General features: G+C 40.8%; 1 protein-coding gene across 36 annotated transcripts in view; it reads left to right on the forward strand.

The window, feature by feature from the left end:
* Positions 1-21752, forward strand: part of LPP (LIM domain containing preferred translocation partner in lipoma) — a 655397-nt gene that overhangs the window by 381263 nt on the left and 252382 nt on the right. For all 36 annotated transcript variants that reach the window (XM_048214797.2, XM_048214791.2, XM_048214810.2 and 33 more), the window contains one exon: positions 15409-16098. In XM_048214797.2, the coding sequence (XP_048070754.2) occupies positions 15409-16098 (690 nt within the window). The remainder of the gene's footprint in view (positions 1-15408; positions 16099-21752) is intronic.

The following is a 21752-nucleotide window of genomic DNA, read 5'->3' on the forward strand; positions in this document are numbered from 1 at the left end:
CAAGTAATATCATATTTCTTTGCTTTAAGGTGGTTTGGGAAGATGCAGTGTGTTCTTTGAAAGGAAAAGATGTTTGGAGATATGATTGTTTTTCTCTGTAAATAAAACTATTTTATTTTAAATACAAATATAATGCTTGTTTTAGAAAAGAGATTGAAGGAAGAAAAAAAGAGCAAAATACCTGTTCTGATACCCATAGTAATCATTCCCTTTTTTTCCTCATTCAAATATTGGACTCTAATCATGCTATATGTACAAGTTTATATCCTGTTATTTTCACGTAACAGTGTAAAATAACGGAGTTAAGCATTCTGCAGCATATATAAACCCTGAGATTTACCAAAATGAATCTTGAAAATAGTATTGGAATTGGAAGGATCTCGGTTTTTATGTCATTCCAAAGGACCTCAGGTATCAATTTATCTGAGGTCAAAAGTGTTCCTTGGCTGTTTTAAGCCACCAGAGATATTTAAATTTTCCCAGTCATATCCCCTTGCTTACAAAGAAGAAACCGAGAACAACATTAAGTGAATTTGTTTTGACCCAGGACTTTCAGACCTTTTCCCAACTTAAAATTGGGTCCCGAAGAATATTTGTTTATCTTTGAATTTGTTATTGTTTGGTATTTTGTAATAAAATAAAAATAAACATTTTTTGGTATTTTTTTTAATTAAAAAACAACAACAATGACAGGACTGAACTGCTCTTCATTTTACCATCAGAAGGAGGTTCCTCTGGAAGAATGATTCCAGAATGATTGAGCTGTCAGCCATTTGCACCCCTCAGCTGGTAAAGGATTTCCGCAGTGGTGCTGATACCTTGCTCTTGGCTTAGCTGCCATCCCCTTGCTTGTCCCTAGGGCTCGGTCACCATGCCCTAAGTCCTGGTGACCTCTCCCACAAGCCATCCTCAGATTTCTAGCTGGCAGTGGCTGTCTAGAAAAGAGAAAACATAAATTCTTTATTACTCCAAATTCTAGCATGTTTACTGTACTACAGGATCTAAAATATCGAACAGACTCTATCAGCAAAGCTTTCCAAAATATAAATGGACAAAAGAGCAAGGAGTGGTTTGGGGGACCATTCCCACTAGCACTGTCATTGCTCTTGACATTATTATTTTTAAGCTGACTATCCATACATTGCAAACACTCTGCCCATTTCCCTTCACCTCTGAGGTCATAAACTGTTCTCGAAATAGTCGCCTGGAGAGAATGGGAAAGGGGCTACGTCCGCTGTGCACTGCGGGAGTGAGGGACGAAGACTGGCGGGAGAACAATCTTTGCTTCCAGATTGCTCCGTTGCCTCACCCTTTTCAGGCCACACCAGCTACCAGAAATGCATCTACCCCATGCGGTCATTGCAGGATTTATCTGGGCATTTGCGGAACCTGCTCGCAATTTATTTTTATTTCTTCCGATAGACGTGGATTTGGCACAGGAGAGTAAATTCTTTCTGGAACAGCAGATGTGCCTGGTACACTCGTTTGCTATAACCATTTGTGCTGTGGTTGAAAAAAAAAATTTTTTTTAAGAGTGCAGAATTGTTGAAGGGGGAGGGTTAAAAAACCAGAACCATTTTAGCGATTATGCAAAGTTAGAATGTGAGTAATTTTGCTGCAGTTAGTCATTATGTGCTTTCATAGCTTGTTTTACAAGGATAAAGGGATATGTACAGGTTTGGTGAATAGAGCTCTTATTTGTCCCTAATAGTCGCTTTTTATGAAAACATTTTCTATCCTTCCTCCTACTCTGTGGCGAAGTGCTCTCTCCTTAGAAATTATACCCTTCTGTAATTCAGCCCCTTTGTCCGTCTACAATAAGTGGACAAACAGTCTCCATTTCTGAGAACAAATATGTTCGAAGAGAAACTTTATTTTCCCATACAATATATGATGTGAATGACGTACATTCAAATCACGATGATACAGTGATCGTTAAAAAATGAGCATGTTTTCTGCAGAAAAGAAAAAACACAAAACAACCATCTAGTGACTTTGCTATGAGCTTAATGTGCTGGGAATATGGTGTTCTTTCCATCTCTTCTTTGAAATATCCGATAGGTCTGAGCAAATTTTGCTCACGGAATTCTCTAAGAGCCGTGACACAGCACCTATGCCTTTTTCGCTTTGCTTTCGGACACCCAGATGCCTTTGGAAATACGTGAACGAAGGTCTGTTTGTTTCCACTGTAGCAAATATAGCCACTTGCTCACACTGGTGGCTTCCCTTACTGAATTCCACTACTATTTTGGAAACTCCTGTATGAAAACACAGCAACCCAACTTGTCCCCATTGAGCCTCGTCGGTGATTTCCACGCAAAGCTGCCTGAAGTCTATACACTGAGGTTCACTTTTGTTGAAAAACAGAACTGGGTCTGTTGCCTTTTGTAGGCTTGTTGCTAAGTCTGGTCATTCTGGTGCGATGGCAAGAACATTGGTCTTAGAGTCTGGAAAACTGGGTTCTAATTCTGACCCTGTCAGGCCCTTGTCACTTGGGGTGAATCCTTCCTAAGCCACGTTTCCTTGAGGAGAAGGTTGGAATTTGTGATCTTTGAATTCCTGCAAGGTCTAATACTCCCTGATTCTGTAGAGAGTATTGTATAATAATCCATAAATAAGTCAACTTTATTTCTTCTTTCTCAAAAATTTCCTTTTGCTTACATGTGCCCCAGATAACTCTTTTCAGACTGTGTCTCTTAAATTCTACCACCGACATGCAAATTTTAGCAACGAGAAACCCCTACAGGACTTGGGGGTTTCCTGAGAGAAGGGATCCCACCCTTTTATTCATCTTTTTGTCCTTAATGGCTTCTGAGTAGCGCTCTAATATACTGGAATGGTTGATTCTATTATGTAGTTAATTATAGCCAAAAACTACTGAACCACACTCACCACATTTCCTGTTACCTACAGCTAAGAAACCTAAAATACATAGACTAACTCAGAATATCTTTTTAATTAGATTGAATTAAAGAACCCGCTATCATACTAAAATACTTGTTACTTAGTTATTCCTCTAAGTAAGGCTTTGGCTTTACAAAACTGAGAGGGGACCAAAAAGAGTATGGGACAGTTATGATTTAACCAACCACTGCCATTATTTTTTTTTAATTTTTTTAAACATCTCCCTCTCTCACAACATTTGTCAATAGTGCATTATGGAAATAACTTTCATTCACTGAAGAAATGCTTATGTAGTATGGGTTTGTTAGATACTAAAGGCATCATGTTGAATGAGAAAGAGAGGTCCTTGCCCATAGAAAGCTTGGGGGTCCAGGGAAGAGAAGGTTAAAGAAGGAATTGCAAAACAATGGACAAGGGTTATCATATGGGAAGTTCAATCAATTAAAGGGACACCAGTGATGGACACTTCACCTAGACTTAGAGACTGAGGACTGGCTTTCCAGAAGAGGCATCATTCATCTGAAACCTGAAGGATGAATACTTGTGAGAAGTTGAGATGTGGGAGCGGGTTGGAATGTGTTCGAGTCAAGTAACCACAGTATGGCTGGAACATCCAGTCCTGGGGGAGGAAAGGGAGGAGACTAGGAAGCTGAGCCCGGGCTTAATCAGGAAGGAATTTGGACTTCCTAATAAGAGCAGTGACAACCTTCAGGAGATTGTAATAAAAGAAGGTGATGATCTGATTTGGGTTTTAGAAATATTCTGTTTGCAGCATAGAGGATACATTAGAGGACAATAACAGTTCAGTTTTTTTTTAATATATATATACATATATAAGCATGTTTACATGTGTTCGCTGTATATAGTGCAGTGAATTAGGGCACCAGTGATGGTGGACTGAACTGGGTATCAGTAAGTTGGCAGTGAGAACTGGAAAGGTTGCAGGTAACTAGGAGATAGAACCAACAACCTTTGCAATACCAAGGGGAGAATACATCATATGGCTGTATTAAACATCTAATCACATGACGATGCATCTTTAAGATACCCGCTAACCTTAACACATTACTAATGTACAAAATTTCTGTCAGTGTACATATGCAGTCTTATTTTGCTTTTCTTTATAGACTTATTTTGAATACATGTTCCCTTGCCTACCAGCTGTGAACATTCCATCAGATGAGTGTCCAATGATTCCTTAATCCACCCTCTCATAGTTTGTAAATATACAATTAACATAAGTTATAGGCGTTTTAATGGCTCTTTACTGCCAGTTTACCCACCAAAAGAATTATTCCAACTTCCAGTGCTACCAGCCATGTAAAAATATACCTGTACTGTCATAGTCTCACCAAGACTGTGTTTTATTGTTTCTTGGCTAATTAGTTCTACGCCCAGTACTTTTCACCAAACCCCTGGCCTGACTGGGCAAGAGCTCATAGGCCCCAGGAGGGATGATTCCGTGTATGAGGTCGTTTGCTATGGAAATAGGCTCTTCTCCCACTACGTTCCTACATTATTGAACACACTCAGATTGAATTAATGCTCCTCACAGTGGCATTTTATCCAGGGCCAACCACATGCGTGCTAGGGACTCAGTGTACTGTACCGGGTGGGGATTTGTCTAAACAGCAGCCTCGAAGGCCTCTCAAGTTCAAATGTGATGGCATGCCTTCTTATTTCACAGCTATTTTGGGGGGAAAACTCTCCTTGAGATACTGGCTTTCTTGGATTTAACATGATGACAGGGTAGTTTTATGAACATGTAAGTGCGAGGCCTCACCCGGATCATTGCTTCCCTGTCAGATAGTTAGGGATTAAGAAATGAGGGCTTCCAAGGTAGCATCTTGATTTTATTTCCGGGGAAACAAGCTGGACGTAGTGGCGTTGGTGTCATCAGTAGTCCGGGGAGCCACTTGTCTTCAAAGTCTCTGATACCCATTCAGGAGTGTGGTGAGAAGTAATTAAATGGAAAAGCTTCTAAGCCAAAAATTGCTCCTGAGTGCCACACCAGACCGTCCTGATTCTGCGGTTTCTACCTCTGAAGCTGTTCGGAGTAGCCCCTCTCTAGCTGTAGTTCATGTGTGCGGGACGCCGCGCTGTGAAGTGAACAGGTGTTGATACAGTGAACAGAAGTAAGCGATGGATGTCTGCATGGCTCTGACAAGAACTCCTGGGGGAGTGTGTGTGTGTGGGGGGGGCTTAGGTGTGCAACAGCTGAAAATGAGTGTAGTAGTAGTGTCAGTAACGTTTTGAACTCACACCAATTAAAATCCTGTGATTTTAATTTCAAAAGTAGTCTTTGAGATCATTTTAACCATTTACTGGTTTTCAGTTACCATTTATGAGTTAACTTTTTTCTTTAGTGTGGAAAATACAGAAAAAATAGGAAGATGAAAACCCAAATTTCTGTTAATTGCATCTGTGGATGCAGTTTTTCACCTTTTAAAAATATTTTTAAACCATTTTCAGTGTCTTAATATGATTGTTTTTTTCTCTATGTACACATATACACATATAAGTTGGGAGGCTACACTATTATTTTTGGTGTGTGTCAATTTTTAAAATAATTTATATTTAAAATATATTTTTCATATATATTATTTGAAATACCATTTACACACACACACGCACACACACACACACTCTGATTTTAAAAAGTAAATTGTGGTTCTGTTAGAAACTTTGGTATATAGGAAAAGTATAGACAGAATACTGAAAATCACCCCCTTAAAATACCCACTGTTATCATTTTGAGATTAGCTCTTTCTAGCCATGTATGTATGTATGCATGTATGAGAGCTGTAGATAGATGCAAGTATTAACAAGTATAAAATGTTTCATAACCTGATTTTAATATGTATAAAGTTACTGATTTTTCAATTGTTCTTTATTTTTTTTTTGTTCTCCCCCCCTTATGCTGTGGGAAAATGACCAAAATCCATGATCTTATCCATTTTTAAGAATATATTAAGTGCATTGGGGCGCCTGGGTGGCACAGCGGTTGAGCGTCTGCCTTCGGCTCAGGGCGTGATCCCGGCGTTATGGGATCAAGCCCCACATCAGGCTCCTCTGCTGTGAGCCTGCTTCTTCCTCTCCCACTCCCCCTGCTTGTGTTCCCTCTCTCGCTGGCTGTCTCTATCTCTGTCAAATAAATAAATAAAATCTTTAAAAAAAAAAAGAATATATTAAGTGCATTAATATTGTTGTGCAAACATCACCACCATCCATCTCTAGAACTTTTTTTTTATCTTCCCAAACTGAAGCTCCATACCTATTAAATAGTTACTCCCTGTGTCCCCACCCCCCCCCCCACCCTTGTGACCACATTATACTTTCTGTCTTGGTGAATTTGCCTACTCTAGGCACCGTATGTAATTTGAATCATACAGTAGGTGTCCTTTGTAATTGGCTTGGTACCTCTTAGCGCAATGTTTTAAGGTTCATTCATGTGTCAGAATTTCTTTCCTGTTTCAGGCTAAGCAATACAATATTGTGTGTCTATATACACATTTTGTTTATGTATTCACCTGTCAGTGAGTACTTGGGTTGCTACCATGTGTTAGCCATTGCCAATAATGCTGCTGTGAACGTGAGTGTGCAGGGTTCCTGCCTTCAATTCATTTGGGGTATATAACCAGAAGTGGGATTGATGGATTGTTGATACGTTTTGAAACATTTAACAGTATAGTTTTTAATTGCTGAATACTATTCCATTATATGAATGCAACATCATTTATTTTAACAACTCCCATGTATCCATTATCTAAATTGCTTATAAATTATAATCTTTCATTTTTATATATTCTCTTGCCATGAACGTTTCTAGAAACCAAACAGCTATGGTGTCTTGTGGTTATTTCCTTAGGTTAAATTCCTAGAAACAAGAGGTATGGACTTTATCAGGACTTCTGATATGCATTTCACCAAATTAACCCAGAGACAGATTGCCCATAAAGAGTTTATAGAACCAAACAAGCACTGCATTGGTCCCTAAGTCTAACTCATATAAACATTGTCCTTTGAAGATAATTAGAATAACCCCCTTCTGTTACTCCTGCCTCCTAACCCCAGCTATGCCTCTTTATTCTGCCCTAACAAAACTACCTAAGGAGGTAGTTGTGAATTCTGGGTTCAACGAAGAACCATTTGCCCCTTTCCTTTTTAATTTCCAGAGTTCACTCTCTAAGTGGGTGGGTCTAAAATAATTTGTATCTAGAAAGAGCTAATGAAAGATAATTTGTATCAAAAAGCCCCCAGTGATCCCATTGTGCAGCCAGATTTGAGAAATACTTGTCTCAATGTATAGTAATATGTTCATACATTGTCCTCTTGGTCTTTTAGGTTGTTTCTAGCTCATGGGGTCATCTATCAAGTGAGTAATGTGAGTGGCCTGAATGAATGAGAAATCGATTTGCTGTGCGTCCTAACCCTGAATTCTGGGACTCTGAATCCTGGCTGGCTTAGTGGGTAGATGACTCTTGATCTCAGGGTTGTGAGTTCCAGCCCCACATTGGCGTGGAGCTTACTTAAAAATCAATCAATGAATCCTGAATTTTGGAAGATAATTAGTAAGTGGACTCAAGAAATCAAAATTAGGTTAGTCCTCATTTAAGGACTTGAAGAAAACAAAGAAGTGATTTTTTTTTTTTTTTAAAGATTTTATTTATTTATGTGACAGAGAGACAGCCAGCGAGAGAGGGAACACAGCAGGGGGAGTGGGAGAGGAAGAAGCAGGCTCATAGCAGAGGAGCCCGATGTGGGACTCGATCCCGGTACGCCGGGATCACGCCCTGAGCCGAAGGCAGACGCTTTAACGACTGCGCTACCCAGGCGCCCCAAAGAAGTGATTTTTTATTGAGCAAAAACAAGTAACAAATACGAGGAATGCATGGTAGTATAACTGACGTAGGTAAGCTGTGTTTGCATTTTTTTCCAATTGTACAAACTCAGAAACCAAGTCTAGCTATTTCTTTATCCAGCCATTATTTATTAAGTACCTACCTGGTGTGGATCCTTAGTGATGAGATCAGGCTCTTTTTGGGCATTAAAACTCATTGTAAATATTCAGAATTTACTCTTAGAATCACTGGCTTGTTCACATAACTGGAAATAAGTGTCCCCCCTTTCCAGAGTTTGTCTGTTCCTTGTCCGTATGGAAATAACATCTCATGTAGCTTTAGCTGTATTGCATATATGATTGGTTTCACATTCTGTGTTTGTCATTTAGCATTTATATTTTCATGGACCGTCTTAGGCATTTTTCCACCTCACTGTAATAGCCGGAATGAAAATACATGAAGGGGCTCCGAGTTTTATATAGTTGCTTGCACGTAAGACGTTAGCTTTTGTATACATTCCCGTTCTGTTACCTTAGAAAGTTTTCTTTCTTAGTAGAAACGCTTTTACTTATCACACCACATTTTGTCCAAAAAATGTAATTAAGAATTCTCTGAGTGCAGTGACTCTGCGTTTGTCTTTTTTGTGGCTTTAGCAACCAAGCTCAGCGACTGACACATAGCAGAATTACATTTTTTTAAATTGAATAGATAACTTTGATTAATTAAATTTCTAGAGATGAAGGTATTGTGATTCCTTGGTAGTTCAAATGCATTTTGTCTCAGTACATGTTGTTAATGATTATTTTAAAATTCATTAGTCTCTTCTCTTTCATGAGAAGTTTATTTAAAATTTGGCCCCTGACTATTTCTGTAAGAGATTTGAGCCAGGATCAAGTAGAATTTGCATACACAATATAACCATCAAAATGAAAATAATCATCTCAATGCTTCTTTGAAAGATAGTAGTAGTAATAAATTCAAAAAGTAAAGTCATTGAACTATTTAGAGGAAGGGAGAGACTAATGAGATTACTGTAATTAAGCTTGCATTAAATGCATGATGGAGTTTCTTGATTGTCAAGTAATAAGAGAAATGAGCTAGCTCATATTTTGCATGTTTGTTTGTAATCTGACAAGAGAAATGAATTTTTTTTGGAGTCTGTTAGTCATTCATTTATTCAAATTCATGTATTCAAATATTTGTCAAATGCCTACTAGTGGCTATGATGTGAAAAAGCCACTGGGGAAGTAGCCGTGAATGAGAGGGACAGTCTCTAACCCTGTGAAAACAGGCAGGTACAAGTGTGACATGTGTAGAAGGAGAGGACTCAACAGTGCTCCCTCTGCCAGAGGACTCAGCAAAGGTCACTGAGCAGCTAAGCACTCAGGTTGAGATTTAAGGGGTTCTTAGGGATTAGCTCATTAGAATTCAGAGAGAGGTGGGGAACCAAATCGGTATAATCCCTGAGATGGGAGAGAGCCTGGCACATGGGCCAGGAAAGAAAGTCCGTGTCAGAGAGAGAGACAATGTGTAGCTCTCAAGGAGAGGGAGATGAGCGAGAGTCCAAGCCATTCCCCAAGCCACTGCAAACTCTTAAGCAGGAAAATAGTGTAATTAAATCTACATTTGAGAGAACGCAGTCTGTCTACAGAATGAAGGATTCATTGAAGAGGGAGCAAGAGTACCCTCCATTAGACCAGTCTGGATGCTGTTGAAGAGTTCCCGGTGATGGGTGGTGGTATCTTGGAATAGAGTCACAGCAGAGGAAATGAGGAAATGTGGAAATATTTGAGAGTTGCAGAACTCCCTATTTAGGAACTCGAATCCACAGAATTTAGTACTTGAATGGGATGTGAGGGAGAGGCTCAAGAATGACTCCTAGTGTTCTCATTTGAGCAACACCTGTGTGGATGAGAAAACCAGACAGAAAGCATGAAGGGCAGATTCAAGGAAGATGATGAAATGGTTTTTAACGTGTTGAGCCTGCCTGAAGAGCGTATGAGACATCCAAGCAGACACATGAAATAAACAGCTGAGTATCTGGGTCTGGTATTCGGAGTACTGCTAAATTCTGGAGACAGGAACTCAGGAGAATCTTCATAAAGTAGAAGGTATTTTAAATTGTATATATGGTCGTGGAAAGAGTTAATAAAGAGAGAGAGAGAAGAGAGGAGGTCCTGAGTCAGACAAAGAGGATCGTGATTCCGGGGCCGTTGGGCAGCATGTTGCCTCCTGTCACCGGTAGCAATTTGAAAGCAAGATTAGTAAAGTCCTTCTAGCAGAAACCTAGAAAGAGCCTGAATCCCTGCTGTCACTGTTGAGCAGACATGTTAGTTCTTGGCTGCCTGTTCTGGATTATCTGTGATAAAAGACAAATCTCGGTCTGTTTGAGATCACGCTAATTTGGCTTTCTAGAGCTTACGGCTTGACTTCTTTCCAACTTATAAAACATGCAAGTCAATTATTAAAACACCATAAGGTAACCATTTTAATGAAGGTATGTACAAAGTTCATGGGGAATATAACTGAAGGGCCATAGGAAAAAACCCTCAAAATCCTTAGAGCGGAGTCAAGAATGGCATTACAGAAGATGCACCATTTGATCTGAGACTTGCAGAATCAGTAAGCAACTGCCCAGATGGCTGTGTTTGAGCAGCAGGGGAGCAACGTGGTAGAGAGTTGGATGGAACAGATCAGAGACTGTAGAAGGAGGTCCTGGCTGACAGATATGAGTACAGACATAACTGTGTGGTCTATTCCAGTCTCTGCATACGCCTAAAATTGCTGGAGTGTGTGATGTGAGTGCTGGTGGAAAAAAGGAGGTGGCTGGACAGGGAGGCAGGGGCTAGACTGGAAAGTCTTTGTAAAGTGTATTTAAAAAAACAAAGAGCGCAATGTCATAGAAAGCGTTCAGCACAAGGCAGAGTCGTTTGCCAATTGAGATTGGGTTCAGATGGTCACGTTAGATGACTGTGGCATTATTGAGGAGGGGAAGTGAGAAAGAAGTGGAGTTAATTGATGGCAATAAATACAGCTCAGGGAAGTGGGGATGAGGACGAACAGTAGGGGAAAGAAAACGAGACTGGAGTCAAGTGCAAGGTTGTAAGAAATACGCGGGGCTTCCATAGAAGACATAGTAGTAGAGTAGAGTAGTGGAGGGTGTGTGTGTGTGTGTGTGTGTGTGTGTGTGTGTGTGTGCAGGTGTGTCCAGGGAGTGGGTGGGCAGGGGCAAGAGGAACTGTAAGACATTATCCTGATTTGGCCATGAAGGAAGCCAAGGACCTAACCCACGCATTGAGCATGAGAGTTGCTCTCAGTGCCCCTTGTTTGTTGTTGTCTTATGGCCACAGACAGTTCTTCCTGGTAATGGGAACATCCATTCAACAGCTACTGATTATGTATTAGCCCTTCTACCCAACTAGAAACTCTCGGGGGACAGGGAGACATGCACCGCTCATCCGAGGATTTTGCCTTTCTCCTATCAACCTCACAGAGCTTTACATGTCCAAGATCCTTAGAGAATAATTAATGGAAAAATAACCACATAAAAAGACTGTGACAGAGATTCAAGTCTCAGGGGATATATATACACATATATTCATAATTTTAAAATGTGCTTGATTTTCAAAATAAAAATGTTAAATCATGATAAAACTTTAAGAATTTCTGCAAAAACAAAAAAGAAATGATATGCCAAAAATAAATACTCGGAAGTGCCAACTAATTCAGTGAGTAGAAAAGATTCACTATGTATTTAATTGAATATGTGGGCCAGGAAAATGTTGCCATAGCTTTCTTTAACTATGAAGAACATAAATAAATATGCTTTAAAATGATTCCTGTTCTTTACCCCTTCCACCTCCAATGAGGTAAAGAATGTAAAATCGCAAAGGGAAAAAATATAGCTAAATGTGCTATTTTCACTAACGTGGTTATGATATAGGAAATACTCAGAAACATGCCGGCATATACACAGCAGAATTCATAATAAAGTTGTGAGAAACCTTCTCATCCCCCAAAGAGAGTCTACTGGCGAGATATTCCTAGAAGAAAGTGGTAGCTACTGAATCTATACCCTGATGCCGTCCTTCAAGGACTCTAGGGATGTTTAAATTGTGTGTGTGTGTGTGTGTGTGTGTGTGTGTGTGTGTGTGTGTGTGTCTGGGTCTGTGTTCACCAAGAAAGAAAAAGAGAAAGAGAATTGTGTTGGAAGAAGTTGCTTCTAAGGAGTGAGGTTGACATTAAGTCTTTTTTGCTTTACTTTATCAATGTAATTGGCTTTCATTTCCAAATCTGTGACTGTGGAAGGATCTGCTCTGGGGGCAGACTTCGTTACAGCTGCGGCAGAGAGCACGCCTGTCATTAGCCCAGTTGCTCAGTCACTGTCTCCATTTATAGTTGGGTTTGTAAAGTGTTCAAAATAGGAACTCTGGGTTTCGGCTGATCTTGAGTCATCAAAGAAAAGAAAAGCTTTATTCCTTCTTATATTCATTTCCATCTATGCTGACATTTTTTAAGACTGACTGGTTGACTAGGAAAAAAAAAACTGACCTTTTTTTAGGCTCAAACTGACTCTGCCATGCTTCCTACTACAGAATGTTGGGATCTTACCTGCATATTTATTTAGGAATTTCTTCAGGCTGTATATTTTAATACCTTGCTTAAAGGGAAACTGAATCTCTTTCTCTTGGGTACTCTTGGAGCCATCTTTGTGCAGAAGTGAAAAGCTACTCTGCCGAGACAATATTACTCAGGTTGCTTAAATTACAAAAGTAAATGGCGAGGTTGTCCCCTGAAAGGCTAGTATCAAAAGGGGGCGGGAGGATAAAAGATAACTGTGTTCTACAGCCTCCTGTAACTTAGAAAATTAAATCTAGGATTACAAAATCCCCAGGAAAGTAGACAAATAGAATTTGAGACAAAGGAAATGTGGAAAAGAGAGCCGTAACAGTCAGGATCCCAACACATATGGTAGCACGCTGATTTATAAATGCAGTGTGTACACAGGCCCATTTGGGTAGAGAGAAGCCTGAAGGCACAGAGCGATAATCTCGAGCTAGCAGAGTCAGAGCTGTCATGTCCTTTAGGTTCAAGGGGACGAAGAGGCAGAGCAGTTATTTGAACCAAGAGGTGGCGAGTGTTGTAGAGGAGAGATGCTAGAGAGGACCAGTGACCTCCTTGGTTCACATCTCGGAACTTCACAGGTAGTTGACAGAAGAATTGTGGCCCAAGAATCGATCAGTGTTTTTCACCTGGAGCACTGTTGCTATCTTGGGTTTGACAGTGATGTGTTTTGCTGTCTGCTCATGCAATGATCATTGCGTCCCCTAGTCACCGTGACAAGTCATCCCCACTCATTCACAAACTTCCCTGGTCAGTAGGTGATTTCTTCTCCAGTTGAGAATCACTGTATCTCTAGGTCAACATAGATAACCAGAAAGCTGTCTTCAGAAAGCTATACGTCTGAGTCAAGAGACTTGTATATTTTGGAGGGGCAAGACAGCTGCCCCATCTCAACCCCTCATCCATGTATCAGGAAAGAGGAAATGGGCAAAGTAGGGGTGATGCTTAATTAGGAGAGTGTTAGTTTTCCCAGAGATGTTTAGCATCTATCTCATTGGTCAGAACTGTGTCCCAAAGCAACTCCTACCTACAACATAGTCAAGGGAAGTATTTTAAGTTGGGCACATTGTTGCCTTGAATAGAATTGAAATTCTTTGAGTGATGAAGAAGGGAAGTGGGCATGAAGAAGCTGTTAGCATCATCTTTCCCACAGGCTACGTACCTTCAGTATCTCGGTGTGGATGAATGACACTAGAGTAATATAAGGCTTTGCATTCTCTCTTTCTATGCATACAATAATTTGCTTGGAAATTAATAAACAACAAAATCAGGGTGTGGTCATTCATGTGTTATAGCAACAGATCTAATTATAGCAACTCAGAGTAACATGAAAACATTCTGTCACTGGCACATTTTCGGATCCCTAATAGATTAATGCCTGAGGATAGAAGTCTAAATCTCCAAGCCTTGCCCGAGCCTTTCTTTATCCCCAGCCTAACCAAGACCTCTCCTAGTTTGGCAGTGAGATCTTTTCATCTTTATGTCCTTAAACATTCTTAGCATATTCAGTAAGTGTTTCTGAACTGAATGAATGAATGCAATAGAAACCAGGCAGATAGAAAAGGAAGAGGAGTCTGCATTTGAGTTATCTTTGGCAAATCCCTCTTTGACAGGAATCTTTGGTCTAAAATTTAGCGTCTTTTTGGTTGTGCTTCTTGTGGTGTTTGTTTCTTTCAACACAGCTCTTTGCTTTACTTTTTCTGTTCCTTTGGCCCAGTCCTCTGTTCTCTTTCTCCGGTACTTCCTTCTAGCTGAATGGTGACTAAGTCTTTGGATAATTTGGTTGAGATCACATTGTTCAGTTAATTTTTGTTGTTACTGCTAGTGCTTTCAGTGTTAAATAAAAAAAAAAAAATTGCCAAAGGCAATGTCATGAAGTTTTGTTTTGTGTTTTCCCCCCCTGTGTTTTCTTCACTCGGGGGGAAAACACAAAACAAAACTTCATGAATATTATATATATATAATATATATATATATATATATATATATAATATTATATATATAAAGTTTTATATATATAATAATATATATTAATATAATATATATAATATATATTACACAAATATATATAAACACAAAACAAAACTTCATGAATATTATATATATATTATATATAATATTATATATATAAGGTTTTATATATATAATAATATATATAATATATATATATAAAGTTTTAACTCTTACATTTAGAGCTAAAAATTTGGGTTATTTTTTGTATATAGTATAAAGTAAGGATCCAACTTCACTATTTTCCATGTGTATATTCAGCTTTCTGCACTATTTGTTGAAAAGATTATCCTTTCCCAAACAAATGATCTGGCACCCTCATCAGAAACTAATTGTGCATGCAAGAGTTTATTTCTGCACTCCCTGGCCTATTCTTTTGGTCTGTGCATCTGTCTTGATGCCACTATCATACTGTTTGGATTATGGTGGCTTTGTAATAAGTTTTGAAATTACACAGTGTGAGATCTACATTTTGTTCTTCTTTTTCGAGATTGTTTTGGCTATTCAGAATCTCTTGAGATTCCATATGAGTTTTAGGCTGATTTTTTTCTATTTTTATAAAATTGCCATTGGACTTTTGATGGGGATTGCATTAAATCTGTAGAATACTCTGGGTAGGATTAATGTCTCTACAATATTAAGTCTTCCAATCCATGAACACAGGATGTCTTTATATTTATTTATGTCTTTATTTCTGCAGGATTTTTACTTTTAGGTGTAAGTCTTTTGCCCTTTTTGGTCAGCTGTATTCTGAAGTATTTTCTTTTTCATTTTGATGTAATTGTAAACAGAATCATTTCCTTAAGTTTTTTTTTCAGATTGTTCATTGCTAGTACACAAAAATGCATGTGAATTTCGTGTTCGTTTTTGAATTCTAAGAAGGCAGGAATCATGCCTTATTTGTATCTTACAGAGTTAATACGAGATAATAATGGCAGTTACTAGTATGTGTTCATTTCTGTGTTATTATTTTTCACTAATGGTAATCTTTGTCCTTTTTATTTTTATTTTTTTCTCTTTCCCACTTTAGGGCTCTACTAGTTCGACAGCCTCTCCTCCGGTCTCCACCCCTGTCACAGGACACAAAAGAATGGTTATACCAAACCAACCCCCTCTAACAGCAACCAAAAAGTCTACATTGAAACCGCAGCCTGCACCCCAGGCTGGACCCATCCCAGTGGCACCAATTGGAACACTAAAACCCCAGCCTCCACCAGTCCCTGCCTCCTATACGACGGCATCCACCCCTTCCAGGCCTACCTTCAATGTGCAAGTGAAGTCAGCCCAGCCCAGCTCTCTTTACATGGCTGCTCCTTCATCGGGACAATTTTATAGCCCGGGCCCGGGCCCCCAGAGCTATAACACTCCACCAGTTTCTATTTCTGGGCAGTGCCCACCTCCTTCAACACGGGGGGGCATGGATTATGCCTATATTCCACCGCCAGGACTTCAGCCTGAGCCTGGGTATGGGTACGCCCCCAACCAAGGACGTTATTATGAAGCCTATTGCCCAGCGGGGCCTGGCTATGGGGGCAAAAATGACTCTGATCCGGCTTATGGTCAGCAAGGTCACCCAAATACCTGGAAGCGGGATCAAGGGTACACTCCTTCTGGAACAGGAAACCAGAACCCGGCTGGGATGTATCCAGTTGCTGGTCCCAAGAAGACCTATATCACAGATCCTGTTTCAGCACCGTGCGCACCACCACTGCAACAAAAGGTAGGGAGCTCTCCCACCTAATGACGGGGCTGAACGAGTGTGCATCTTGGCCTGCTTTCCCCAGAAAGCAGAGCCTAAGGCAAAAGGGTATGTGTTCCTTCTGTGTCGCTAGGAAGTAGAGTCCCAGGGAAGTATGAGTGAAGCAGGAAAGGGGGGGGGACCCTATGTGGGGTATGTTACTCGTCTGGCTACTGTTTAGGATCAGGTACAACCAGTTGTTCAGTGTTGGGGGTCATCTTCCAGAAGACTCTATATGAACAGATCAGGACAGTCTGGTCAGGGAGAGGAAAGGAAAGTAGTTTGTCTTCCAGCTCACGTCTCCTGTTCGTCGAAGCTTCCCTTCTGTGGGTCAGAAGCTTCCTCCCACTTGCATGTTACATTTACTTGGGTTCTGAATAGATCTGCAGTATCTCATAGCTTAGTGGGGACGGGGAGTTCCCAGGATTGTAGGGAACAGGTGTATAGGGCACACGAGGTGTGGTGCTGCCAGGTTGGGCTCAGGTGAAGTCAGTCAGAACCCCAGCCAGGGGGGTGCTTCGGGTTCTGCCTCGGGCAGAGTGAACTCAGGGCTGCTGGGACAGAACAAGTGAGCCAGAGCCCAGGAGGTGAGTGAGGTCAGGGGGATTCAAGATAACGCAGACACCTCGTCTAGTTTCCTTTGGGAAGGGGCTGCAGTATAATCTTCCTTTACTACCTCTTGTTTATCCCCGTCACTGACTGTCCAGGAAGAATCTTCCTCTCCAGGCTTTAACTATATGAGGAAATTTTTAAAAATTCTTCATAACAGTGGTTTGATTTAATTGCAAGCGTGTGTCTCTTAAGTCAGTGCGTTCAGTTACTTCCTGTGAATAGTTACGATATAATACTACGTATACCTTCTCACCTACATCTTGGGTTTTCCATGAGTACTAGAACCAACATGATGATGTTTCCTCCCACCCTGACAAGAGGAACCAAGGAGAGTTACTTGGAGGGGATGTGATGGAGAAACCAAGCTACTGTCCAGTTACTGGGTTGGAGCTGAGCCCTCCCTTTTAGTTAGAGCTGTGAGAAATCAGAAACTAGAGAGCCCTTGACTAGCGGAAAATTAAATGGTAATTGTTGAGATGGATTATGGAAGAGAGAGAGAGAGAGAGAGAGAGAGAGTGTGTGTGTGTGTGTGTGTGTGTGTGTGTGTGTATGTGTGTAATCCTTTACCCATTTGAGATTGTCAGTTTCCAGACATACCTATTCACATTTTCAACATTATAACAAAAATTTGTCAGGTCCTTGCTCTCCAGGTTAGGTGTTTACTAAAGCACGATTCTCACATGAAAGTATCTGCTTTATTAATTATGTTCCAGAAGAATTTTAAGTTCTTTAGAGGAAAAGAACCCTTTCCAGTGGGGCCTGTGTGTAGCTGGAGGCAATTGTTAGCTTTATGAATGCTCATTACATGAAAGTGGACTAGCCATGGTCATTCTCCGACATAAAGATTCCAAGTTAAGATGTTACATGTTTTTGAAACATTACTCTTGGAAGCCTGTCTTTTTAAAATCTCTCCACGCAAAGAAATTTTATTGATGGTTTTTTGTTTTGTTTTGTTTTTAAATAAAGTTGATCCAGAATAGCCAAGCTGGATAGGCTTCTCCTTCATTAACATTACAGTTTTCGAGGAAGAGTTTTTCCAGGAGGGCCCAAAAACAACCAGGTTAGAAAAAAGGGGGGTTGTTTAACTTCACCTCACTTTGGTATAAGTGAGACAAATTCTCCTGTGAAAGATTAACAGTTCAGGTTGGGAAAATTGCCATCCACATTTAAGCTCAGATAGGCATGCAGTTTTGCCCTGTTAGATCAGCTGGAGGGATGTTCCTGTGGGAAGGAGACGGGCCCTGTGTTGTTTAAGGATGCCGTCACCACACCTGGGGAAACAGACATAAGCCAGAGGAAAAGTATGTCTAGGTGGAGGGAATCATCTGGTGAGAAGGTCTGAGCCAGTTTACCCATCCTGTCATGGGGCACCACAGATAGTCCCTCTTCAACATTTTGAACCAATCCAATGTTGTAGGGGAAAAAAAATCAGCACCCATTGCAAGAGCTGGACCTACGATGTCAGGTCCAGCCACATGACTAACATTTGGTCTGCCCTCACCCATCCAGTCAGGGTGCCAGAATCAGCTTTGATGAACCACTCACCAGAAAGCACAAAACTTCATTTTCCTTCTTAGTGGCGTAAGGTAATGATTCAAGATGATCTATGTTATTGTGGATTCTGGGTATCAGTGGATTTCATATCATTTAGATTTTTTTGAAATATTTATTTATAATCATATCATGCATTTTATCATCATATTGTGCATTTTGAACATAAAAATTAAATTGTGTGTTTTTGCTGCCATTATAAAGGAGAGTGGTTAGAGGTTGCCCCGTAGCCATCTGTCTGTGTTTTGGGAAAGGGGAAGGAGGTCAATGAAGCTACAGACATGTCCTGTGTATGCTGTGGGGGCACTGGTGACTGAAGGGGTGGGCTTTCTACAGTTGGTCTTTGAACACAACACTGCTGTATTCAACTGCACCTGTGCACAGAGGACCTTATTGTCCCAGTATTGACTCTTCTTGGCTTAGTGATGTGACTGCTGGCTTGAGAAACGAGCTCCTAATTCTAGTCCCAGTTCCTCCCTTGACATTCCTCTTTCAGCTTGGGGAAAGCCTCTAGACCTCTTTATGTCACGCTTCCAGCTTCAGTAAAGTGGAACATCATCTTCGCTAATTAATTAATGATTGCAGAGGGCTTGGAAATTTCCAAGGGCTGAATCATTGCCAAGTGAGGACTACTCAGGTTTTTCACTAGCCTTCATTTATTTCCAGTTGTTGTAGCCACCGGTGGAAAACGTACCTTCATACCTTAAGACAATTATCTTTTGTTACATTGAGAAGTTCGGAGGAATTTGACATTGGACCCATTAAGGAAAAAGTGGTGGTGGTTGTGTTTAATGAAGGAAATAAATTTCCCCTATATTTGAGATGAGCTGCTTTAATTTTCCTACAATATAAAAGAAGAGGGGAAAGGATAGAAGGGGGAAAAAAAGGAGAAGAAAGACAAGAAGAAAAGAGTGAAGAAAGGAAGGAGGCAGCCCGCGAACCTGCAAAGTGCGGGGGATCCTGATTATATTTATGTTCCCATAATGTGCTGAGCACTGAATTTGCATGCTACAGGAGACCATAATGTGTTTCCTGGACCATCTGAGCCTAGTTCCTTGAAAAATATTGTTATAAGCAAGTCTTTATAAGAAAGAAGTATTCCTTTCCCACTGGAAATCCTCTTAAAGACACAGTGGAGTCTTCTCTTTTGGCTCTTTTCTGGAAGCTCCTGTCTGCTAGCGGCTGTGCAGTTAAAGAACTCTTGTCCTGTGCATTATCTGCACATGCCCGTGAGGCGGGCTGTGCCTTTTCTCCAATGTCCAGATAAGGCGAGTCAGCCTGAACGCGCCAGAGCCAGGACCTGGAGACCAGTCATCGCCCTTGGGTGCACAGTGACCCAAGGGCAAGTCAGCTTCAATACTCACTTCCTTATCCCAAACCTCATCTGTGTCAGCCTCTGCTTTATTAAAGACAGATGGTCTTTGCCCTGTAGTGTGTGAAAGACACTGTTTCTGTGCATCCCAGGGAAACTGGGGGCCCACCTAGTGTGGTTAAATTCTAAAATCAGCTACTGTTAACATCTTCTTGAAAACCCCTTCATGGTGGTGAGAGTGTGGAGATCAGCAAGCTACTTTTCGATAAATCCAACACAAAGTTGTTTTGTTTTGTTTTGTTTTGTTTTGTTTTGTTTTGTTCTAATCCAGAGTTAGAACAGCTCTCTGCTCTTCATTTCGCTGGTGAATCTGGGGGATATGGAATGGTATAGAGACGAGAGTGAAGGCAGTGGACTTTTGGGGTCAGTGTTAAAGGGTCCTGAGACCTGTAATTTGTAATGATTCAGAAAATATTTGAGAATGGTGTTATCGTCGTATTTCACACATTCAAATAGTATCAAAATGTAGAACTTTTTCTCATTGTGGAAAGGAGGTGGGTGCACATATTGGGTAAACTGCAAGGAAATGGTAGTATTTTGGAGACAGCTTTCTTTATGGTAATCCTTGTACTGAATAGCTCTCAATTCTAGGATCAGAAAAGCACAAAAGAAGAGATGGTTAGGGTGGGGAGAGGGATGGATGCAGAGAGTTGCCTCAGGTCAGGTGCTGATACCTAGGCACATGGGAAGGTGAGGATGGAAGAGAGTGCTGGATGAGGCCAGTGACAAGAACTTTAGTTATGCCCCTTTGTACAAGGTTTTTCAGTTTCCAGAGTACTTTCTGGACCCCACAGAATCCACAAGGGTGCAAAAGCTCAAGACTGAGAGCCCCTCCCTACAGATCATATGTCAGATTCATGGGACAACCACAATTCCGACGTGGGTCTTCTGAATACTGTCCTCATGCTTTCCCCCCCAGTAAGCCAGGCATGTTGGCATGCTTTGGTGTGTGGATGGTGGGAAGCACCACGGCAGCACCGACAGCCACTGGACGTGGCTCCACCGTGGCGCTCCTTGCTGGCAGACATGTAAGCAGGCTTAGGCACTTGTGGTTCAGTGCCATGAGATCAAGTCATAGAGGGGAAGAACCCTTTTCATCCCTGCTGTGCCTCCAGACTCGGGGCCTGGGGCTAGACTTCCTCTTCCCCATCACCCATGTACAACTGACCCTGTCGTTTCTACCTCACAATGTTGCAAATCTGGTTTCTTATCTAAATCCCCTTGGTGCTATCCCAGTTCAGGTGTCCTATATTCTCACGTGAGTTATGGAAATGGCCTCTTAATGGGTGTCTCCACCTGTAGTCTCTGCCCCCACCTGTAGTCTCTGCCCACACCCGTCCTTCCTACATATGTGAACAGATCAGTCTTCCTACCTGACAGCTCTGCCCTTGTCACTAATTGCCTTAAAAACAACAACAACAACAACAACAAAACCAAAAAAACAACCTTCAAAAATTCCCAACCAGTTATGGAATGAATTGAATCCCCAGCCTGGATTTCCAGGTTCATCTCCCCCCTTGAAACCTCCATCCTTCCAGCTGAGAACTTATATTCGTAGTTATTTCTCATCTTTGTAACTTTCCTCATGGAACTCCTTCCTGCAAGGCCTTCTCAGACTTTCCCTCAAATAAATAAAGTATTTGTACATCTAATGTGACCTATGAAGATCAAGCTAACGTGTTATCTGTCTTGTGATGTCTTCTCTTTATAATATCAAGTTGTGTGTTATTTCACCCTTTCCTTTGGAAGATTCCACACTCTTCCTATACTAGGGTCTTGTGTACCGATCTTCCACCAGCCTATGCCCCAGCATATATTGGACTGTACAATTTAGGGGATAGAGATGGTATCTGAACAACCCTGTCTCCTCCAGAGTAACTAACAAAGCACATAATACATTCTTGTATAATAAAGATGCTTGAAGAAACATCCCATATCCTGCTAAAAATCAGGAGAAACCCTGCTTTAGAACTTAGTAGGTTATTCAGCAAAATGCCAAAACCCAAACCTACAGCACCAAGTCCTATTAGGTGACTTCAGGAACACAAGCATTGTCACATCAGCAACTCAGTATCCAAAGGAGCTAGCTAATTTCTCACGT

The sequence above is a fragment of the Ursus arctos genome, unplaced genomic scaffold, assembly GCF_023065955.2.
Source record: "Ursus arctos isolate Adak ecotype North America unplaced genomic scaffold, UrsArc2.0 scaffold_4, whole genome shotgun sequence".
NCBI classification, from domain to species: Eukaryota; Metazoa; Chordata; class Mammalia; order Carnivora; family Ursidae; genus Ursus; species Ursus arctos.